General features: G+C 40.3%; 2 protein-coding genes across 2 annotated transcripts in view; both read left to right on the top strand.

The window, feature by feature from the left end:
• The window catches only part of NMU (neuromedin U), a 29398-nt gene extending 24528 nt beyond the window's left edge, over positions 1 to 4870 (top strand). The window contains exons 9-10 of the mRNA XM_020792478.3: positions 2153 to 2192; positions 3416 to 4870. Coding sequence (XP_020648137.2) covers positions 2153 to 2188 — 36 coding nt within the window. The 3' untranslated portion in view covers positions 2189 to 2192; positions 3416 to 4870. The remainder of the gene's footprint in view (positions 1 to 2152; positions 2193 to 3415) is intronic.
• A 342-nt stretch (positions 4871 to 5212) lies between these two features.
• Positions 5213 to 24099, top strand: PDCL2 (phosducin like 2). The gene is made up of 6 exons (XM_073002295.2): positions 5213 to 5275; positions 9520 to 9640; positions 13442 to 13532; positions 17843 to 17986; positions 19119 to 19327; positions 23819 to 24099. The coding sequence occupies exons 1-6, from the start codon at positions 5213 to 5215 to the stop codon at positions 23974 to 23976; spliced, it is 786 nt and encodes a 261-aa protein (XP_072858396.2). The 3' UTR covers positions 23977 to 24099.
• The last annotated feature ends 206 nt before the right edge of the window (positions 24100 to 24305 follow it).

Genomic DNA, 24305 nt, shown 5'->3' with positions numbered 1-24305 from the left:
AAGAGATCACAGGACTATTGAAAAGTTTGGGAGAAATTTGATTCAATAAGTCTGTGAGGTGATGGCTTGATGGTAGCTGAGGCAACCAAATACAGCAACTAAATGACCCTACTTTAAAATTATTGTACAAGTGCTTCAGTAGATTTAGGAAGGTCTTGTGTTCTCATATGCAGACATAACCGAAGTGAAAGCGACATCATGGCTTATGGGTAACTATTTATCATTGAAGTAGGTTACTTCATTTATTACATGGAAATATTTGGCAGGAACACTAAATAACTTATCTTTATAACAGCTTAAAATAACCCTTATATATTCTAAATAGGGCTGTCTGGATAGCTTAGTGGCTTAGATATCAGGCTGAGGAGCCAGAGGTTGAGAGTTTGATTCCCTGTTGTGAAAAAGAGCAAAAATGTGTGGCCTTGTGCAAGCTGCACAGTCCCAGATTGCCCCTAGAAGAAGGGAATGGTAAACCACCTCTGACCACTTACTACCTAGGAAACCCTGGAAAGTGTCACCATACGTCAGAATTGACTCAACGGCACAGAATTATTATTATATATTCTAAATACACAGTAGACAGGATGTGTAGACCAGGCATAAAGACCTGGTCCATGGAAATGTCTCAGTCAGTATACAACCTCCTTCAGCAGGCCCACCAACTCTCACTGCAACACTTTGTACTTTATTCTGATGTCTAATCAGAGACAGGCTGGGATGTCCATGTCTGGACCATAACTAGGGCAGAGCAACCATGGCTTTGCATTAGGGTACCAAATTTAAAGGGCACATCTCTTCTCCCAGACCCCCAAGATTAGCCCAGCTTGCCATAGGAAAAAATAGCTGTAGACCAGGCCTCTGGAATGGATGTAAATGCTGATTTTTAGCAGGCTTTGTAGACAATAGATTTAGCTGCCAGGGAGAGCAGAGGAAAAGGTGGTTGGCTACCAGATCCTGCCGAGCCAGGAGAGGTCTACCCAGGGCTCAAGTAAGCCCAGACCTCCGGGCTGGATAATACAATAAGTCAGCTTATTATATATACAGTATGTCATTCTAAACAATGACCAAAATCCTATTGCTCTGCATAGTAAAACACACTAGAATAGGCTCATTGAATCAATGGGGATTTAGTGAGTCAACTCCTCCATAAATCCCATTCATTCAAATGAGCCTATATATGTGACAGACTTTTGATTTCTTTTTGTGCCTCCGACAGTGCTGCTGATCTCCTGTGGCAAAGGGGAGATCCCGACAAGGTCTTCAGTACTGGAATTGTTTATTGCATTATTTTTCACAACATGAATGACAAAGTTAATTTAGGGGCACATTTTGCACTGCATGGCCCAGATACCAAAATTGCTAGTTACAGATCTGTTTACTGTTCAGGGATGGAAGAAGACAGCTTTTCTTGGGCTATGTCTAGAAGTAGTATGTCAATTAGTAGTTGGAGATAAGGGGATATTCAAAAGCATTTAAATTTTAAAGGTCTTGTTTAAAATATCTTTACATTTTAAATCACTACTTTTGTGTAGACAAATAAAGCCCTTCAGTTGGAGGTTAAATACAATGAGACTTTTTGAGAAATATCTGCAGTAATGAAAATATTGTCCTTCCCACAGCAAAGAAACAGTAGAAGCGGACAGCAATGATGATCAAAGATATAGGCAGAATAACGAGTTTACCTGGTACTTCTGACGGTTGACCATCTGTAAAAAAAGGTTGACTATCAATTTTATTTTGCTCCAATGCAAAGTTTTTATTTCCAGGGTTTAACATTACACAACCTGTCATGTGTAAATATTCATAAGTTAACTAAATGTATCCAAGGCAGTCCATCACTGTTATGTGTGTCTAGGCCAGCCTCACAGTTTGAAGGTCTAAATCAAGTAAGGTGCTGATCACAGATGCTTGAGGTGAGAATTGCACTCAACCATTTTCTGCTGTCTTTTTAGCTCATACAGGAAGTGGCAAAACTGACCTTCAGTATTTATCAGTAGAAACGTTTCTTATGTAAGGAAACTGAAGAAGAATTTTGCAGCCTTCATGAAGCTTTCTTAGATTTAGAATTGCCTTAACAATCATACTAATTTACAATTGTTTTAGAATAATTCCAGAGCATACTTACTATACATGTGATCTTATTTCTTGTCAGCCACGCAATGGAAGGAGATCAGCTCCCTTTCGCTAAAATGGTATGTATCTTATGTGTGAAGAAAGAAGGATTGAGGGAGAGGGAGACAAAGAGGTATTCTAGGGAAATTAGTAAATTTAACACATAAGATTTAAGTAGCATAGATTTCTGAAGGCAAAATTATACCTAAGTGTCACTGGATGAGAGCTTCAATAGGCAAATGCAGAAAGGATCATTCAGTATCTTGGTGTTTGGGAGCTGTGATTTGCTGTAAGGGCAAAACAAACAATAGAGTCAAACATTCATTATTTTGAGGTGGCAGTTGTTCAGGACTGAACTCAAGGATTACTTTTCTAATCTAAAATTGTGACTCATTCAAGAACTGTGTCTTGAGAGCAGCCTACAATATTATTTTGGCAAGAGTACGCTGAATGAGGAATACCACAATGAAAATCACTGATAGGTGCACTGTTGTGCCACCAAGATACTGAAGATAGGGTTTTTTTTTGTTTTTTTGTAAAACTAGCAGAGTTATTGGGAAGCAGTCATATACAGCACCTACACTATGTAGTAGGTTAAAGCTTATGCTCTGCAGCTGGAGTGAAAGGGAAAAGGCCCTCATTCAGTCTCTAGTAAGAACAAAACAAAGTTTTTTGTTTTTATTTCTTCCATTCAAAAATAGTTTTGAATATTTGAGTATTAGTTTTAAGCTGCCACATGGCGTAAGTGCTGTATATGACTGCTTCCAAATAACCCTGCTAGTTTTACAACAGAAAAAAACACCCTGTCTTTAATATCTTGTTGGCACAACAGTGCACCTGTCAGAGATTTGCGCTGTGGTATTCCTCATTCTATATATATATATATATTGCAATGCATGTAGGTACAACTATAATCAGGCTACCAAACTTCAAATTTTACAGTGATTTCCATTTTTAAAATTAAAGCTCTCATGGTAACAAGCCTTCAGAGGTGGAGCTTTCAATCCCACAGGTAGAACAGATGAAGCCACAATTCTTCTGGCGCTGCTGGGTAACACTGTCGGCTGGGGTGTACCAGTGGCAGCCAAGGGCTCTTTTACAACACATCAGGGACCTGTGGTGTCACTCCTGTGACTTTGCATTAGAACTAAACAAGAATTTCAAGGATGCTGTTCATATAGAAAATATATGCTAGGTCCGTAGTATATTTTAAGACATTTGATTTAAAAAAAGGACAGTTGCAATAGTGTTAAGTAACATTTATTTCAAATTAAATAAACATTTCCCCCTTTTTTTCCTCCAGAATTGTTCCTCCTTGGACCTAGAATTGCCATAGGATTCCAGACAAGATGGCCTTTCTATTCTTTATTACATTCACAAATCTTTTTTTAAAAAAAGATCATTCACAATGTAAATTTATTATAATTTGCAGTGCAATACAATGCTGTGCATATTTATTCATAAGTAAGTTGCATTATGTTTAGTTGGGTTTACTCCTAAGAAACTGCACAGGATTGCCATGTAAGCCACAAGTATTTCTCCATTCCTTCTTTGTAACTGTGTGTAATAAAACTAAAAGCAGTATGACCTTGATGTTACATAATTGCATGCAAAAGATCTTGTCAGTAACAGAGTAGCTATATGGAGAGTTTTTTTCCCCTTTCTTGTATTGTAAATAAAGGCACTCATTAGAGAATTGATTTTAATGAGAATATTTTAATGAGAATGTTTCAGTTTTTAGTGTCATGTTTTTCCTGGTTTGTGTCCTGTGATTTGCAATTATGGTTTAAGTGTTTTTGTAATATAACTAGTTTAATATCTCACATGGATTGAATGGGCCCTTCTTGTGTATTCTGAAATTTCTGCTGTTGGAGAAATAGAACAATGTAACTATAGTCAATGAAATTTGGAAATGTAAAAATTCATAAAGAGGAGAATTGAGTACCATGAATACAAATCATGTTTAGAAAACACAAATGACAGCAGTCTATTATTGAGCTAAATCCAATTTATTCATTCCAAAGAGATGCTTGTGATAGTTTACTATTGTTGTTGTTTAGTCATTAGGTTGTGTCTGACTCTTCATGACCCCATGGAGCAGAACATGCCAGGGCCTCCTGTCTTCCACTGCCTCCCAGAGTTTGGTCAAATTCATGTTGGTAGCTTTGATGACACTGTCCAAACATCTCGTCCTCTGTTGTCCCCTTCTTCTCTTGCCTTTACACTTTCCCAACATCAGGGTCTTTTCCAGGGATTCTTCTCTTCTCATGAGATGGCCAAAGTATTGGAGCCTCAGCTTCAGGATCTGTCCTTCCAGTGAGCACTCAGGGTTGATTTCCTTCAGAATGGATAGGTTTGATCTCCTTGCAGTCCAGGGGACTCTCAAGCGTCTCCTCCAGCACCACAGTTCAAAAGCATCAATTCTTTAGCAGTCAGCCTTCTTTATGGTCCAGCTCTCACTTCCATACATCACTGCTGGAAAAAACATAGCTTTGACTATGCGGACTTTTGTTGGCAAGGTGATGTCTTTGCTTTTTAAGATGCTGTCTAGGTTTGTCATTGCTTTCCTCCCATAGTTTACTATAGAAGAAGCTAAAAACCTTTGTCACCCAAAAATTAATAAATTTATCAAGCTAATGATTACACTTAAGGCTTCTTTGTCTTGGAATTACCAGAGGTTTAGCTCTGAAGGCTAGTTTCTGTGCTGAGACATAATTGTGGCATATATGACATTAAAATAAAGTGCCTTTGTACATGTGTCCTGTGACTCTGTTGTATCACTACATAATAACAGTGTACCACCATATATCATGGAACAGGCAAACAAGCTTTTATATTATATGGTCTTGTTTTGAAAATCGAGCATATCAGAGCCATGCTGACTTAGGGATTCTGGAAGGTATTGTACAAAAAAAAACTTTTGAGAAAACCAGTTGACTCAAGAATTTCAAGCAAGAACTGAGGGAGAGCTGTTGGAGTCAGTCTGGATACATGCAATGGGTGAGGGCAGGAAAAGTCTTAAAGCTATACAGCTCAAGAATATTCTGTCCACTGCTCAGGAAAGCAGTACCTGAACCCATACATGTAAATCACAGAGACCATGAAGATGAAAGTAACTCTAGTTCTGATTACATCCATCATACAAACAGAAGAGATTGATGTGGTAATGGCCAGGAATCAGCATCTAGAATTTATCTGCATTCAATATTTATTGTTTTTGTCATGCTTTTGTATATTTAGAATTACTTCTCCTTCCACCCACACAGAAGAATATATTTGAGGCATATATCTGATACTTTAAAGAAGACAGATCTCTGAAGTTGGCAGGTGGCATTTAGTGGATATTCTACTGGCTCCTCCCACTTAGTCCAGAATTGGCAACATTCTGAAGCAGTTTGTTGGCCATTCTACTTGATGAGCTGGTTTTCTGTAGACCTGGCCTCACATTTCCTTGACACTGCAGGGCCAAGTGACAAGAGATCACCTCTGCTGCACAGAAGGAAGCCAACATGCAGGTCAGAGAAGTGGGGCACTATTGCATATATGTGATGAGCAAAGTTCAACATTTATTTGCATCTATTTCTTCAAGCAGCAACAGTTTACCCCCAGGCTATTTTCAGCCAGAAGTTGCTTTCTTTTAGTACTGTTCACACTGGTATTTCAGTATGAAGCGAACTACTGATGTTACTCTGCTTTTTTCCCAAGCTAAGAAAATATGTAGGTTGCTCTCCATATTCTCTTTCACTTTATGCTCAATACTGTTTTGGAAAAGACATTGTATCAAGTATTTAAGCTAATAGAGGTAGAAACCTTTTTTCCCCTTCCTAATTAAAGAATATGAGAGCCAGTTTGGTGCAGTGGATAAAGTGTTGGATTAGGAGACCTGAGTTGAAATACCTATACAGATGTATAAACTTAGAAGTGGTACCAATGGTAATGGTAAAACACTATTTGAATATCTCACATGTCTTAAAAATACTATTAGGGGCATGATACATTAGAAATGAGTTGATGACATATAACAACAGCAACCAATTTAAGAACGAGCGACTTCCAGCCATGTCAGTTACTCAGTGGAAGGATCACATCCAGCAGTATTTCCAGAAGTAAAATGCCAGTGCAAACATGGTCTGTGGTGGAGAAGGAGCTACTTGAGTAGGACCACAGTGGGCAACTGTACCCCCCCTTATGGTTTTTGAACTTCAGATTCCATGATCCCTCACCCCTGACTATGCTAGCTAGAAGTAGCTTTAATCTCCTCCTCCTCTTTGGTTGTTCAACCAGACCCCGGCAGGAGCACAGGTTTGCCTGTCTTGCCTCCTTGTCTGAATGGGTGGCCAGCCAAGGAGGCGGGGCAGGGGAGCCCATGCTCCTGCTGGGGACTGGTTGAACAGCTAAAGAGGACAAGGAGAGATGTTCACACCAACAGATGAGTGGGAGATATAGCTGAGAGAGCAGGGAAAGGAATTGGCATGAACCTCAGTTCAGAGGTTCACGTCCGTCTCTCGTGGTGAGTGCTCCAACACTGGAGGCATTCAAGAGAAAATTAGACAATCACCTGTTGGATATAAACTGATTTGGATTGCAGAATTGAGGAAGGTGTTGGACTCCATGACCTTATAGGTTCCTTCCAAGATTATTATTGTATGATTCTAAGAAAGCATGGGTGGTTGCAACTCCAAAACATTTTGATAAAGGTTGAACTTGAATTTGGTAATTAGCCATTATTAGCTAATTAGTTGAGGTACTCTCATCAGACACAAATTTCCTTTGATGAAGCTGACACTGAACCTGTCGGGGTTCGGTAGAAGAGACACCAGGACCCAGTCTAGAGCAAGACCACAGGAACAAGGTACAACCAACCCCACAGCCCAAGCAGAGACCAACCAGCTAGGGTTTTGAGTCCAAACAGCAGCCGGGTGGAAAGATGATGCAAATCATGGTCAGATAGTCCAGGGGTCAAAGCCAGAAGGAACCATATCAAGGCAGCAGGGTCTAGGGATGCAGGAGAGGAGAGGCAAGGTGGGCGGGCAGGCATCCCCAGGTGAGGCCAGAATATCACTACAGCACAGCTGAAAACCTTTGTTGCTAAGGCAAAGGTCTACAGGGAAGGCCTATTCTTATATAGCCCAGTCCTCAGCTTCCCCAGGTGGCACTCCTGAGGAGCTGGGCAACAGCTGCAGGAAAAGGGCCCAGTCCTGCGATCCTTCGAGCAGTTCTCCCCAGAGAGATGGGGCTGATCCTGCCTGCGTTACGGTTGCCGGGTTCCGGCAAGGCCCCAGTTCTGACACAACCACGAAGGTTATGTGTGTTATTTGCTATCAAGTCAGGTAAGTAAGATATTTAAGGAGTGTTTTTTCTAGTTCCACCCCACAATCCTTGAATTTTTATAGCAGAGTGGAGATTCATACCCAGGTCTCCTGAGTCTTAAGCCACCACTCGTTCCATTGCACCACACTGGATAGTGTACATGTTGGGTATTATACACACTGAGTTATAAGACCTACTTAATTGAAGTTTGCCTTTTCTAAATATCTTCTCATCTTTAAAACTTGTCTCAGTTATGGTAAGCTATATTTTAATCCAGTGTTAGCATTCCAGAGAATATTCATGAATCTTTATTTGAAGAGACACCGAAATAAATTATAATCTCTGATTTAATTTATCTAATTTCATTTAGCTGAACATTCTCTTCAATCTGAATAAGAGTGAAATGTGTCATATAAAAGGCAATGCCTTTCTCCACATATTTATGTTCAAAGTTGTTCCTTAACTGAAATTAGAGTACTGTACTGTAGAAGGAGAGGTTGGTGGACAACAGTTAATGTCTGAAGTTATTAGCAATAAAACATATTCTTTCAGGTACTGATTTTTCATCTGGAAAAAGTAAATGTGAATACCCTTCTTCTGTATTTCTCCAATATCATGGTACAAAAGCAGGAAGTCAAATTTAGATAATAGCATCCATGCAATGAACTGAATAAGTATGATTCTTTCCCTCCTATATTTTCCTCAGTATTAGTCATATTCAAGCCAATAATTTTAATTCAAGCTTTCCTCAGATAGGTCTTGGGGGGGAAATAGAGGCAAGGGGACAAACTGAATGCACTGGAAAGCTCTGAAGAATATTTGGAATAAATTCCAAGTAGGTTAAGAAAGTCTAGCCCAGCATTATTATGCATTATGCTTAAAGTAATACAGATGCAAGCTTTTCCTGGCACCTTCTTAACATCTGAATTTGGATTTGTTGTTCTTTTTATTGTTGTTCAGAATACAAGGTCATATAGAATGCAAGAGTCTCTGATAGGAGGAGATTCTATTGAAATTATGCTATTCCTAATTTCTAATACATTCTGATTTTATTCTCATTCTGAATTTTTGATTGTTATAAAATGTTTTGTAAGACAACTTGAGTCGTAGTGGTTTTGGGGAAATATGGCATACAAATGAATGAAGGAATGGGCTGAGAATGATTTGCCAACATGTAAATTAAGGAGTGAATTAGAAATGAAACACAGCCGTGTAACATTTCAATATAAAATTCCGACACTAATCAGAGCATGAAAAAAATCATTCTTGGGAAGGCCTTCTGGTCCTGGGGGGAGGGGGGCGTTTGCAGCAGATTCTGGAAATCACCGGAAATTCTATTCCAATAAGCCTAATAATGCAGTACTAGAGAAGGAATGTGGTGGCGCTGCAACTTAAACCTCAGAGGCTCTGGGCTGCAAGGTCATAAGACCAGCACTTCGAATCCATACGTCGGAGTGCGCTCCCGTCGCTTGCCCCAGCTCCTGCCAATCTAGCAGTTTGAAAGTAAGTAAATGTGAGTAGATAAATAGGTACCACTATGGTGGGAAGGTAACATCATGTGGCCAGTCGCACTGGCCACATGACCATGGAAGATTGTCTTTGGACAAAGTGCTAGCTCTATGGGTTGGAAATGGAGATGAGCACCACCCCCTAGAGTCAGACATGACTGGACTAAATGTCAAAGAGAACCTTTACCTTTACCTAGAGAAGTAAACCAAGAATAATTTCTTAAACATCTTGAAGATATATTTTTAAAAAGTATGAACCTGTTATGCAACCAATAAAAAGCATTGTAATCAAAACTGCTCAATCATGGCGCTGTGATTCAAAATGTCCTCTTCTTCTAACCTCTGAGGGCAGGGGCACATCCGTTGACAAAGATAATAAATTCTGGGGGAGGCTTATTTGGGATTTCTGATAATTTCCAGAATCTCCTGTACTCCTCTCTGCCATTAAAACAGTGATTTTTTTTTTTACTGCCTGTAGAAAAAGAAGGAGGAGATCCATAAGCCTTGTTATAGGATCACAGCTCTGATCTCACTGCATTCAAGCCAGTGTACCATGCATTAGTGGTATGTTGGACTTCTCTTTCAATAGGATTCAAATGAAGATACTGAATGGAATGACATACTGAGAGATTTTGGGATTCTGCCCCCCAAAAAAGAGGTTAAGGATGAAACTGAAGAAATGGTTTTGCGTTTACAGAAAGAAGCAGAAGGTAAGGATAATTGAAAAGGTACTGTTACAAGAGCCTCGTGGTGCAGTGGTTAAACCGCTGTACTGCAGCTAAAACTGTGTCACGACCTGGGGTTCAAATCCCAGGTAGCCGGTTCAAGGTTGACTCAGCCTTCTATCCTTCCGAGGTAGGTAAAATGAGTACCCAGCTTGCTGGGGGGGGGGGCAATGTGTAGCCTGCATAATTAAATTGTAAACCGCCCAGAGAGTGCTTGAAGCGCTATGGGGCGGTATATAAGCAGCACGCTTTGCTTTTGCTTTTTAATTATTAACATAAATTAACTTCATTTAATTTCAACATAGTAGGTGTTATACTATACTAAAGAAATAGAGGGCCAACTCCTGTTCTTAGATGTTATGGTCATATGCAAAACTGACCTCCGATTGGGACACAAGGTCTACAGAAAACCAACCCACACAGACTGGTACCTACACAAAAACTCCAACCACCACCCACAGCAAAAAAGAGGCATAATCAAAACACTGGTATACCATGCAAATCGGAACTGTGAAGCTCAGTTTCTCAGCACCAAACTCAACCATCTGAATTGGGCCCTACAGGCAAATGGCTACTCCAAAAATGAAATCACAAGAGCCATCAAACCAAGAAAACAACACCAAACTGAAGAAGAAAAACAGCCACCCACAAATAAAATATTGCTGCCATACATCAAAGGGGTTACGGACTGCATGGGGAAACTTTTGAAAAAATACAACCTACAAACAGTATTCAAGCCCACCACAAAAATACAATAAATGTTACGGTCAGCAAAGGACAGAAGGGACCCCCTCACCACTGCAGGAGTATGCCAGATACCTTGCAGTTGTGGTCAGGTATATATTGGAGCCACAAAACGCAGCATTCACACGAGAATCAAAGAACATGAGAGACACTGCAGACTAAAACAACCAGAAAAATCGGCAGTAGCTGAACATCCCCTAAAACAAGCTGGACATGAAATTCTATTTCAAAATACTGAAATACTGGACATCACCAGCAATCATTACATTAGACTGCACAAGAAAGCTGTTGAAATCCACAGACATCAACAGAACTTCAACAAAAAAGAAAGATACTATCGGTGGTGGTGGGGACCTCTGAGAGGCCTCCCATGGTGGTGGAGAAGCCCTGGAAGGCATCCGGAGGCAGATTGGTGGCCTACGGACTGAAAGGGAGAGGTGGGGGAAAGCACCAAATTTGAATTTGGTGCTTTCCCCGCCTCCCCCTTCTGGTCCGTAGGTCAATTCTCCAGCCGCAAGTCGAAGTGAAACTTTGCGGCTGGAGAAGTACAGAGGTCAGAAAGTACGTAAGTGGAGCCATATGTAAGTCAAGACTCCACTGTACCTGGAAATAACTTCTACCCTGTTTTCCTGAAATTAAGACCTAACCTGAAACTAAGTCCTAGTATGATTTTTCAGGATGCTTGTAATATAAGCCCTAACCCCAAAATAAGCCTAAGTTAAGTGAATCCCTGCCCTCCACCATTGTGCAGCAACCAGAAGATGACATGACTGTATTTGCATAAATGTAGATTGTTGTACATGAAAAAATAAAACATCCCCTGAAAATAAGTCCTAATACATTTTTGGAGCAAAAATTAATATAAGAGCTTGTCTTATTTTCGGGGAAACACGGTAGTGAATGTTTATTGCTGTGGCAGAATGCCCATGCCACTCCTGTCCATCATATGGAGCTCAAGGGCAGAAGCCTATGATAGGACAGAGGGGGCGGGGTTAGAGTGAGAGTTAGACCGTGAGAGAGAATGTACATAGGGAATGGAAGTGAGGGAGTTAGGACTTTGAATTGAGAGAGTTAAGACAGAGATTGGAAAGTTGGAGTGTTATAGAGAATCAGAAAGAGGTAGAAGGAATAGAGAATTGATAGAAGATTAAAGAATATTGTTGAAGTGGTTATTGTGAATAAAAGCTCATACAAGCAAACGTATAACCAAATCAAATCCAATTTAATGAATGATTCTCAACAACTGTGATTTACATCTGTGATTTACATACCAACTAAAAGATCAATAAACCTGTTATATTGGCAGCACGTTTCTGAGATACATATATTTGATATAGTGTGGACTAGATCCACTGGTGGCAGCGTAAAAAGAGGCAATGCATCCTGAGGGTGGACCTGTGTTTGGGGAGAACAAACAAGGGACACAATTGCACTTAACATTCATGAACTAGAATTTTGTAAACATTTAAGATTGAAAGCAACAAAGAGTTGTGTGGCACCTTTAAGAGTACTAAATTTATGATAAGACTCATTGCCCACTTTCTCACTTACACAGTGTGAGGTTATGGGGTTCCATATAGAAATGCAGCATGTATAGTTGGAAATGGCATGAAGCCAGTACAGAGGGAACAAGTTACATTGAGAACATTTCTTGGAAGCCAGGAGATGAATTATGTAAACAGGAGGCAAAAGAAAATCAACAAATTTAAAATTCATTTTTTATATGTGTCAGAAAATAAATCCTAAACAGCAATTTTTCAGGGCAACCATTTTAGTATGTTGCTGCAAAATAATAGCATTGGAAGGAAAAAATTTATCTCAGTCTGGTAGCAGTATTCCCCTTTCCACGCAACCGTAAGTACTGTTCTTATACCTGGAGCCCTGATACATCACAGGGCTTGTAGGTGCCCTTATTAGTAGTGCTATTATTCTTGTGAATAAATATATAGAAAAGCACAGTAAACTAGATGGCACTGTATATTTTGCTGATTATATGTATACATCTGTTTACATGGATGAACAAGTTATCTGTTTTAGTGTCTTGAAGCCCTGGGTAACATTCACTATGATTGTTTTAAAATGAATTATAAAAAATGCTGGTACAGTATTCTCATTTTGATGCTCTTATTTGGCACACTTCTATCCCATTTTTCCTCCAAGGAACTCAGTGGCAAACAAGTACTGCCACATTGTTGTGGGAAAAAATATCTCCCATCCTTATATCTTTAGAACATTCTTGTGAAGTTGTTTAAGTCTGAGAATGTGAGTGGCCTGAAGTCACTCAGCACACTTTGTGTCTCATGGACTTTTGGACTTAATGTATCCTGATTCTAGTCCAATATTCTTTTATTCAATGGTGACAGGAAAGTGAGGTTTGTGTGGGACCTTCAGTAGCCATTGCCTCCAGAAGCATTTTGTAACCATGGCTCCTGACCGAAATCTCCACTATTCATTAGAGATAACCCATCATTAGAAGAGGAAATTCTTTGACTGCAGAAGGAATATGATTGTCACACTAGGAGCTATTCTCGCCTCTTGCATTTTGCAAATTAGCCCCTTTGTTTTGTGATTGATCTTGCTGACCTAAGCACAACTTGTTTACAAGTTTGTTTTTGAAGGTCTGCCTGAACCACATATCTGGAACACTAATATGATTTAATCTCTAACGATAGGTTACCTGTAGAGTTTGGGCCTGAGCCGCCTTTATTTACCTCACACCTAAGAATGAGTTCATCCAAATGTCCAATATTAGGGTTTCCATATTGCCTATGGAATAGCTGACATAGCTGAAATTGCAATGATTTCACCCTAAGAAGGCCATCCTACAAGTTCAGGGCTAAGGATAGAGTTATTTCTCTCACTGACAATTCATATTCATAGCCACTGCCTTGCTATGGATTGGCAAACCCTTTGACTCACACAGAAATTGAATGTTCATCAGGAATCACTGCTTTCTGGGAAATATGTACTATTGTGTATTATTTTTGCTATACATAATCATGGTTTCTAATTTGTATTTGTTCGAATCCATTCCTTTCTTAGTGAAGCCATATGAAAGAATGAATCTGAAGGAGCTCAAAGAAGCTGAAGATGAATTTGACGAAGAAGACATGAAAGCTATTGAAATGTACAGGTGTGCCAGGTTTCTAGTCTGCTCATTCTAAGCCAATCAAATTGCAAATGAAGGGCAAAGATTCCAAAATGGAGGTAAAATGGATGGTGGTGGTGAAATAGACTGATTCCTCTGCTGCATTTTTAAGTACACTTAAAAGATGGACAATAATTCCAATTTTTAAAGCTGATAGGATATCTTTAGACAAGCAGCTCCATCTAGTGTTTTAATATACCATTAGTTTTTCCTAAATAGTGTACCTGTACCAAATACTTAGCTGCTAGGATTGTTCAGTGAGTTAGAGAGCCAGAGGTTGGGAGTTCAATTCCCCATTGTGTATCCCAGAAGAGTCAGCCTTTGTGGCTATGGGCAAACCGCATAGTCCCAGGATGTCCCCAGAATAAGGGAATGGTAAACCACCTCTGAGTACTCTCTACGTAGAAAACCCTGGCAAGGGCCACCACAAGTCTGAATTAACTTGATGGCACACAGTTATTATTAGTAAATATTAAATAGTAACTTAGCTACTACCTTGTCTTTGTCTAAAAACCTGAAAACTGCCCCCCCCAACTCACAAAGTGTATTTCAGGATAGACCAAAAAAAATTAGTGAAATGGAGGCTGTACTTGTTGCACTCAGCCTTTATTCTAGATGTAAACAACAAGCACTTCTCCCTTCAACAACACTGGGATTAGGGGTACTGGACCCCTGTGTAGTTCAAAATCTGGGTAGAACTCAACGCCCCCAGAAACGTAACTACAAAGCATAAACAGTTGGTCCACACACCCTACCTTCCCGAGCTGTGTAAGACGCCCAGCATGCCCCACCACCTTCCTTGGCTGCTATGTGGAGCAGCCGTAACAGGAGCAGGGGCCAGCTAGACTGCCGCCATCAAATCAGGGGCTGCCATGCTACCAACAAGAGGTCCTTAGGGGAGCCCAAGGCCCACCTTTCTCAGGCTACTTCCTGGAGATGAATAGTAGGACAATATTTATTGAAAAATTATTTATTGGAATATTTATTTATTTATTGGGGAGGACCGAATATAACCAAAAACGTGCTGCTCAGATCCATGCAATTTAAGGGAGAAGTGCACAAATAGACTTATAATGTCAATATTTAGAACAGTAGAGATATATTTATTACTGACAAAAACCTGAAGCTTCTAGTGCAGAGAAAGTTTGAAACAAGTGATCTGCAGAAGTGAAATGCAATGAAGAAATTGCCCATTAGTATAACTCTACTACTGTAATTTGTATATCAAGACATCCCACAATATATTCATTGCGAACTTACCACTGGTGCCACATGTTTTATCTCCCGTTTTTAACTTTCTAGTTGTGTATTTATGCATTTGTAGTTTAACAAAAGCCACTCCAGTATCTTTGCTCAGATGATTATCATATCTACTACTGTGGGCAAGAATCCCTTAGAAGGAATGGAGTAGCCCTCATAGTCAACAAAAGAGTGGGAAAAGCTGTAATGGGATACAATCTCAAAAACGATAGAATGATGTCAATACGAATCCAAGGCAGACCATTCAACATCACAATAATCCAAGTTTATGCACCAACCAGCATTGCTGAGGAGACTGAAATTGAACAATTCTATGAAGATTTACAACACCTTCTAGAACTGACACCAAAGAAAGATGTTCTTCTCATTCTAGGGGATTGGAATGCTAAAGTAGGGAGCCAAGAGATAAAAGGAACAACAGGGAAGTTTGGCCTTGAAGTTCAGAACGAAGCAGGACAAAGGCTAATAGAGTTTTGTCAAGAGAATAAGCTGGTCATCACAAACACTCTTTTCCAACAACACAAGAGGCGACTCTATACATGGAAATCACCAGATGGGCAATATCGAAATCAGATTGATTATATTCTCTGCAGCCAAAGATGGAGAAGCTCTATACAGTCAGCAAAAACAAGACCTGGAGCTGACTGCAGTTCTGATCATCAGCTTCTCATAGCAAAATTCAAGCTTAGACTGAAGAGATTAGGAAAAACCACTGGGCCACTCAGGTATAATCTAAACCAAATCCCTTATGAATACACAGTGGAAGTAAAGAACAGATTTAAGGAACTAGATTTGGTGGACAGAGTGCCTGAAGAACTTTGGATAGAGGCTTGTAACATTGTCCAGGAGGCAGCAACGAAAACCATCCCAAAGAAAAGGAAATGCAAGAAAGCAAAGTGGCTGTCCAACGAGGTCTTAGAAATAGCAGAGAGGAGAAGGGAAGCAAAATGCAAGGGAGATAGGGAAAGTTACAGAAACCTGAATGCAGACTTCCAAAGAATAGCAAGGAGAGACAAGAGGGCCTTCTTAAATGAACAATGCAAAGAAATAGAGGAAGATAACAGAAAAGGAAAGACCAGAGATCTGTTCAGGAAAATTGGACATATTAGAGGAACATTTTGCGCAAAGATGAACATGATAAAAGACAAAAATGGGAAGGACCTAACAGAAGCAGAAGACGTCAAGACGAGGTGGCAAGAATACACAGAGGAATTATATCAGAAAGATTTGGATATCCCGGACAACCCAGACAATGTAGTTGCTGACCTTGAGCCAGACATCCTGGAGAGCGAAGTCAAGTGGGCCTTAGAAAGCCTGGCTAACAACAAGGCCAGTGGAGGTGATGGCATTCCAGTTGAACTATTTAAAATCTTGAAAGATGATGCTGTTAAGGTGCTACATTCAATATGCCAGCAAGTTTGGAAAACTCAACAGTGGCCAGAGGATTGGAAAAGATCAGTCTACATCCCAATCCCAAAGAAAGGCAGTGCCAAAGAATGCTCCAACTACCGTACAATTGCACTCATTTCGCATGCTAGCAAGGTTATGCTCAAAATCCTACAAGGTAGGCTTCAGCAGTATGTGGACCGAGAACTCCCAGAAGTACAAGCTGGATTCCGAAGAGGCAGAGGAACTCGAGACCAAATTGCTAACTTGCGCTGGATTATGGAGAAAGCCAGAGAGTTCCAGAAAAATATCTACTTCTGCTTCATTGACTATGCGAAAGCCTTTGACTGTGTGGACCACAGCAAACTATGGCAAGTTCTTAAAGAAATGGGAGTGCCTGACCACTTTATCTGTCTCCTGAGAAACCTATATGTGGGACAGGAAGCAACAGTTAGAACTGGTCATGGAACAACTGAGTGGTTCAAAATTGGGAAAGGAGTACGACAAGGCTGTATATTGTCCCCCTGCTTATTCAACGTATATGCAGAATACATCATGCGGAAGGCTGGACTGGAAGAAACCCAAGCCGGAATTAAGATTGCCGGAAGAAATATCAACAACCTCCGATATGCAGATGATACCACTCTGATGGCAGAAAGTGAGGAGGAATTAAAGAACCTTGTAATGAGGGTGAAAGAGGAGAGTGCAAAAAACGGCCTGAAACTCAACATCAAAAAAACTAAGATCATGGCCACTGGTCCCATCACCTCCTGGGAAATAGAAGGGGAAGATATGGAGGCAGTGTCAAATTTTATCTTCCTGGGCTCCATGATCACTGCAGATGGAGACAGCAGCCCTGAAATTAAAAGGCGCCTTCTTCTTGGGAGGAAAGCGATGACAAATCTTGACAGCATCTTGAAAAGCAGAGACATCACCTTGCCAACAAAAGTCCGAATCGTCAAAGCTATGGTTTTTCCTGTCGTGATGTATGGAAGTGAGAGCTGGACCATAAAGAAAGCAGACCGCCGAAGAATTGATGCCTTTGAACTGTGGTGCTGGAGGAGGCTCTTGAGAATCCCCTGGACTGCAAGGAGAACAAACCTATCAGTTCTAAAGGAAATCAACCCTGAATGCTCACTTGAAGGACAGATCCTGAAGCTGAGGCTCCAGTACTTTGGCCATCTCATGAGAAGAAAAGAGTCCTTGGAAAAAACCTTGATGTTAGGAAGGTGTGATGGCAAGAAGAGAAGGGGACGACCGAGGATGAGATGGCTGGACAGTGTCTGCGAAGCAACCAACATGAACCTGACACAACTCCGGGAGGCAGTAGAAGACAGGAGGGCCTGGTGTGCTCTGGTCCATGGGGTCACGAAGAGTCGGACACGACTAAACGACTAAACACACACACACTGTAAATCACTCAGAATAGTGCATTGCACTAATGGGGCGATATATACATTTAAGAAACAAAAGAAATCAATTTGAGATAAATGTGCATATTGAGTTATATTCCTTACATCCGACACACCTCTTTGAATGTCTTTAGAATGATGAAGTTATAATATCCCATCCATATTGTCAGATTTTCATTCCCAAGATTCTCAGTCATTGCAACAAGATACATTGTAATAAGATTTTCTTCAAATTAGGAAACAACGTTTAGAAGAATTAAAATCTCTACAGAAGAGACAAAGATATGGAGAACTTTTAGAAATTTCTGGAGAACAGTACGTGAAAGAAATTACAGATGCACCAAAAGGTGTATGGGTTGTCATCCATCTCTATGGATCAAGGTAAACAGGATTTTTATGAAAGTGACTTGAGATTTAGTTCTGGAGATAACCTAATGGGGTCTGAAAGAAGATATTGAACATAGGAAATCCTTTCAGCAGTCTTGGAATAAAAAAAATGATAGTTCTTTACATGGATGAATTGTCATGGGACCATCTTATGTCATAGCCATCACTCTGGGAAGGAATTCCAGGCTGGCAGGCAGTGAACTGATAAAAGTATATGTTTGTAGTTATTTTTTAGACTACATATTGGTAATCTCAAAAATGGACTACTGCACTGCTCTCAACAAAGGGCTGCCCTTGAAAACTGTATGGAAACTTCAGCAAAACCAAAGTTTAGTGGCCATACTAGTTTCTGGGACTAGCAAATTGTACCAGTCTTAGTCCACCTACACTGGCTCCCTGTCAATTTTGATGCTCAATTCAATATGCTGGTTATAATCTATAAAGCCCTTGACAGTTTACGGCCTTGATACATGTTGGAACATCACTCTCAGAAAACAGCTGCCTATTTCACTGTGCTCCTTCCAATCCACATTAGAAATAGCCTAAAAAGGTGACTATGAGGAACCAGGCCTTCTCGGTGGTGGCCTCAATTCTGTGGAATAAGCTTCCAATTGAGGTGCACCAGATGTTGCAAATATTAATTTTTAAATTGATATCTGCATTAAATTGATAACTGCATTTAACTTCACCATATTGATTGTGTTGATATATGGGGGTGGAGAGGAGGGGTTGGGGGGTCCAATTTTTATTCTGTAAACCACTCAGAGTAGTGAGTGTTCACTAATGGGGCAGTGTAAAAAATAACTTAGGTATGTGCATACATGCATGCATGCATGCATACATACATCTCCTGGAACCCTGAGCCAACATTCTACTGAATGTTGTAATATTAATAATTAAAAAACTTATTCAAGATATCTGTCAGGTATACACTGAATGAAAGAAGAAGTCTATCAGAACACAACAAACAAAATGAATCAAGTATAACATATTTCTGATGCAGCACTGCATGTGTGGAATTACAGGGAACAGCTGGTTGACTATTTAATCTACTGTTTTCTTATGCATATTACAGTTTAATAATCAAACATGTTTTCTCTTTGACTGTTTGTTTATTTGTTTTTAGCAACCCGATGTGTTTTGTAATTAATAGACACCTTAGTCTACTGGCCAGAAAGTTTCCTGAAACCAAAATTATAAAAGCCATTGCCAGCAGTTGCATTGAAAATTACTCTGACAGTTGCTTACCTACATTAATTGTGTATGAAAATGGAGAAATTAAAGGCAAGTTCATTGGAGCTGCAGAATGTGGAGGACCAAATGTTACAGTTGAAGGTAATACTCAAAACCTTTTAGTGAACCATGGGCCTACAGGCAAAGAGCAGGATGGGGGTCCCAAAGCTATGTAAACTGCAGCTTTCTTCTCTTGGTTGCATGCATTTGCTACATCTGCCCATTACCTCTTTTCTCTCTTCTCTTAGAGTCTATTGTACCACTTGTTGCAGATCTCTGCTTTTTACACTCCTTCTTTCCAAGCTCCACGCCAGCTCTGTTGTAAGGTCTGCTGCCTGCTCTTACCTTGGGTAACCCAAGTGTTTTTCTACTGTGACTCCCAGAAACCCTGACCAGCACAGTTGATGCTGAAGGCCTCTGGGAATTAGGGTTTCCCAAGGTTGAGAACCACTGCTCAAGATTGTTTATACCTGCAGCTCCCACAATCTCTAACCATTGGCTGTGCTGGGTGGGGACAATGAGGGTTAGTCATTTAGGCAATCGGGTCACTGCCCTATCTTATCCTACACCCCGCCAGTCCACTCCTCAGGCACAGATTGTGTCTTGGAGGCACCTTAAAAGTAAAATGCAATTCATTTTCTGTGTCTGCACATCATTCCCAGTTCCTAACTGGCTCCCACACAGCCACACTGTGAATATGGCATCTTAATTTCCAGCAATCTTCTACCCAAACCTTTTTCTGTTAAAACGATTGGGAGAAAAAACTCCCTTCTACGTACTAGCATGGGCATCAAGGAACCCCTGCCCCCAGCCCCAACTCCAGTTCAATGAGAATGCAAGGCAGTGCGCCTTAATCTAATCATCTTCAGAGTGTTTGAGACATCCAGGGAGACAGGAAGTGGTCATTTCCTGACCATATTTATTTATGGTATCTGGATAGAGAGGCAAAACAATGTCTGTTTTGCTGTTGCTATGCACTGCAATGTTTGTGTGCACACATGGGCATGTCTTTCATCCAGTGACTATAGATCTGTGCATGTCACAGCTTGACTGGACCATCTCTCTTCCACCAGCCCAGAGCGGGAGGCAGATTGCTGGGGGAAAAGAGCAAGCTAGGGAGGAAACTGTTGCCTTTGCTGGTGGACTGGACTGGATCTGGGACATAGGGAGGAGAAAGACGTTTTTTAAAAAATGAAACTCATTCTAGTCTCTCTGTCAGAAGCCACTTCTGCGGCTTGTTCACTCCTAGGAAAATATATACAGGACTGCAGCCCTGGGACAAAGAAAGGAAATTTTAACCTTATCTCATAATCTTCTTTCATTAGTTTCTTTATGAAGCGCAATGAATATGTCACATAGGAATTTATGAGCTTATAATGCCGGATTCCCTGTTCACGTGGCTGTTCCTTGGCAGGAGAGAGAACACCTCTCTTCAGTATCCATATTAGGATACAATTTTTTTTAATGTCCAATGGGCTGGTGACTAAGGCACAATCAAGAGGGGAAATGGGGAGGGGAAGAGAAAGTGAGAGAATAAATGTGGATGAATCAGCAAAGTGGCCAGTTTTGAAACAAAGCATAGGAGTAGGCAGCAGCAGATAGAAATATTTCTAATGTTATGGCAGAGTTGTGAAGTGAATGAACGACATGGAGTGAGAGAGTATCTGAATGAATGGTGGTTAGTCTGTTTGCTGGCAAGCAGATACATATTTATGTCTGCAAATGTCTGTGTTTATGTATGAGTACCCACATTTGCCACAGTTTTGCCTATCACCCTTAGTTCCACCCACCATTAGCTGCTGTGATGTCTGCCCCACCAACCCTGATGTGCACCAGTTACCACTGGATGGGGCTGATGGGCACTGTAGATCAAAACATCTGTAGGGTGAAAAGCTCTGTTCCCACGGTCTGGCCCTTCTCTGACCAACAAGTGGCTGAATCCCTTCATAGCCATTCATTAAAAGGAGCACTGTGAAGCACGGGTATCCAGAAAGGAAGCAAGCAGGGTCATTTATCCCCCTAACCATGGACTCCTAAATGCATTTCTATAGTGGCTGCAAACAGAGGCCCTAGGTGCATGAAATTTAGCTGAGGTAGCACTGCATATCACCTTTTCTCCCAGAGGAATTCCTGTGGATCCCCTTGCTGCATGGGATAGTTTCGAGAGAAAAGGTAACGAATAAAAAAAAATTATCTGGACCTGTGCTAAACAAACTTGAAAAAGGGCATGAAATATGCATAATCTGTTTTTGTTGTTGATAATTTCAATCCACATTATTGATACTGTTATAAAAACCAAAACCAAATATCCCTTTATTTCCTAGTGACAGCTCTCAAATAATAAACAGTCATGCTTTCTATTTTGTCATAGCTCAGCAGGGAGAGGAATAGAAATTAACAAAAATATAACTTGTAAAAGGCTTCCATGTTGGGAAACGGTGGTGGTTGCATCAGCAAAGGGTTAGAATTCTACCAAAAGGCTGGATTAAAATCCTTCCTCTGAGTGCAGTGAAAACCAAGAAGGAACCCAGAAGTCTCCAGTGTGAAGGAGGCTTGAGGATATCACAAGAATCCTTCCACCTGCAGTAATAGAACCACATTTCTACTTTCAGCCATTTCTACTTGGCTTACGAAATGCCACCATCATTTTTCTGCGCTAAGTAAGAACTACTTCCAGAGATGTGGCTTTTATTTTCTCCAGGTTCTTAGTACATTACAAATAATTTCTACTGCCATGTGACAGTAATCTGGGTTATTTAAAATGCTGGTGTAGTTGTTATGTGTCATCAAGCCATTTTTGACTTGTGGCAACTGTATAAAACAATGATCTCCATAATCTATTTTCATTAACAGCCTTACTCAAGCTTGCATGTCAAAATTGTCACTTCCTCTACTGAGTCAATTCATCTTACATTCAGTCTTCCTCTTTTCCTACCGTGTTTCCCTGAAAATAAGACAGGGTCTTATATTAATTTTTGCTCCAAAAAACACAATAGGGCTTATTTTCAGGGGATGTTTTAATTTTTTTTTCATGTACAACGATCTATATTTATTCAAATACAGTAATGCCATCATCTTCTGGTTGTTGCACAATGCTGCACAATGGTGGAGGGTGGGATTTCACTTAACTATGGCTTATTTTTGGGGTAGAGTTTATATTACGAGCATCTTGAAAAATCGTACTAGGGCTTATTTTCGGGAAAACAGGGTACTGCCTGCTGCTGCTCCTACCATTATCACCTTTTTCAGTGAATCCCTTATTCTTATGATACAAGCAAAGTACAAAAGCCCCAGTTTAGTTATTTCATCTTCTAGTCTTGCTTTAATCTAAAATCCACTTACACATCTTTCTGGCAATCTATGGTATCTTTAAAACCTTCTTTTGACACTATATTTTAAATGAATAATTTCCCCCATCATCTTTCTTCATTATCCAGTTCTCAGATGCATACATAATAACTGGGAATTTTGTACTATAGTATGGGTGATCCTGGCCTCAGTTTCCAGCAACATATGTGTGCACTTACTTGTTTGATTTTCTGTACTTCTGTGTTGTTATTATGGTTTTGCTGAGTTTTGATTTCTGAAGTCTCCATTTGAACTGATAACTGAGATATAGAAAACGCTTAACTATTTTAATTTCTTCATTGTTTTCTGTTATTTTGGGGTATTCCCCCCCACCAACAGTCAGCTCCTTTTATGCTTTCTTCTTCCACCTTCATATCAAGTTCTTGTAGTTTTCTGCCAGCAGTATGGTGGCATTTGCCAATGCTACATTACTTATGTTTCTCCCATGAATTTTCACTTGTCTTTCATATGAGTCTTGTCTAAAGTTTGGTATAATATGTTCTGTGTACAGTTTGAAGAGAAAGAAAGATAAAGGACACCTGGGGCTGCCACCTTGGCCTGACAAAGACCATCCTGTTTCTCCTGTTCTGTCCTAACGATAGCATCTTGTCTAGAACATAGGTTAAGCATTAGGACAATCAAATGATGTGGCATGCCTGTTTCTTTTAGAAGGCTTCAAAGATTTTCTTGAGCTATACAGACAAGGGTTTCGCAAGGCTGAGTTTTAGGATATTTAAATAAACCTATGCCAACCAGCAGAAGACAACAGCTCCCTGCTAGACATGGGCGGCCCAGTTTCCTCCCCCAGAACCAGCTAGGTTCACTCACCAGTTTATGCACGGCTCTGCGCTCCTCCATTGTCACTGTCATGCCAATCCCAGCAGGAGCCCAGGTAGTGCTTCCTCGCCTCCCCACACAACCAACCACTTTGGTGCCATGATTTGTAAAGTGCCCAACGACAACAACTTATCTCATCTTCTAGCAATTTCCAAGAACACTTGGACCTCCAGATATTTTGAACTGTAACTCTCACAGTTCCTGACTCTTGGCCAACCTGGGAGGGACAAATAGGAACTGCAAACCAGAATATCTATAGGGCCAAATATGCTCCATTTCTGTTCTAGTTTTCCTAGGAACCCTCTGTACATCATACTGACTTGCATAAAGAAGGTAAAGTGGAATATATATTGAATCAATACTTTTGTCTTGTCTTGTCTTGTCCTGTCTGAATTGTCGTTGTTTCAGAACTTGAATGGAAGCTGGCAGAGCTTGGTGCTGTAAAAACTGATTTAGAAGAAAACCCCAAGAAGAAGGTTGTGGATATGATGACATCTTCACTCAGACATATGTCCATGAATGACAGTTGGGCAATGGCGAACAGGGCTTGTGAAGAGAAAAACTGAAGAAACTGGAAAAATACACAAAGAAAGCCCTTGACAGTCCTCTATTTATATTTGGTCAAATTATACTTAACCAACCCTTCTTAAAGTCCAAATGGAGACTTCAGAAATCAACAAAACCATAATAACAACACAGAAATACAGAAGATCGGTCAATAAAGAAACATTTTTGCCTGAATGTGGTTGAAGCTGTCTGTATATCATCAGTACCCAGGTCATATATATTATCCGCTTCATTCCAGTATTCTTTGTGCTCCTGGCAAGATGGGTATCTCACTTTGAAATGATGCCATGAGGTACCCCTCTGTTTCAGCACGAGCCATCAATGCCCC

Source organism: Pogona vitticeps, chromosome 5 (assembly GCF_051106095.1).
Source record: "Pogona vitticeps strain Pit_001003342236 chromosome 5, PviZW2.1, whole genome shotgun sequence".
NCBI lineage: Eukaryota > Metazoa > Chordata > Lepidosauria > Squamata > Agamidae > Pogona > Pogona vitticeps.
This window is presented reverse-complemented; position numbering and strand designations above follow the sequence as displayed.

Excerpts from the sequence above, each read along its gene's own strand:
- PDCL2 (XM_073002295.2), top strand. The coding sequence starts at position 5,213 with ATGAAGATGAAAGTAACTCTAGTTCTGATTACATCCATCATACAAACA. Across the intron at positions 13,533-17,842 it reads AAAGCTATTGAAATGTACAG|GAAACAACGTTTAGAAGAAT; the intron begins GTGTGCCAGGTT and ends TCTTCAAATTAG. Across the intron at positions 17,987-19,118 it reads ATCCATCTCTATGGATCAAG|CAACCCGATGTGTTTTGTAA; the intron begins GTAAACAGGATT and ends ATTTGTTTTTAG.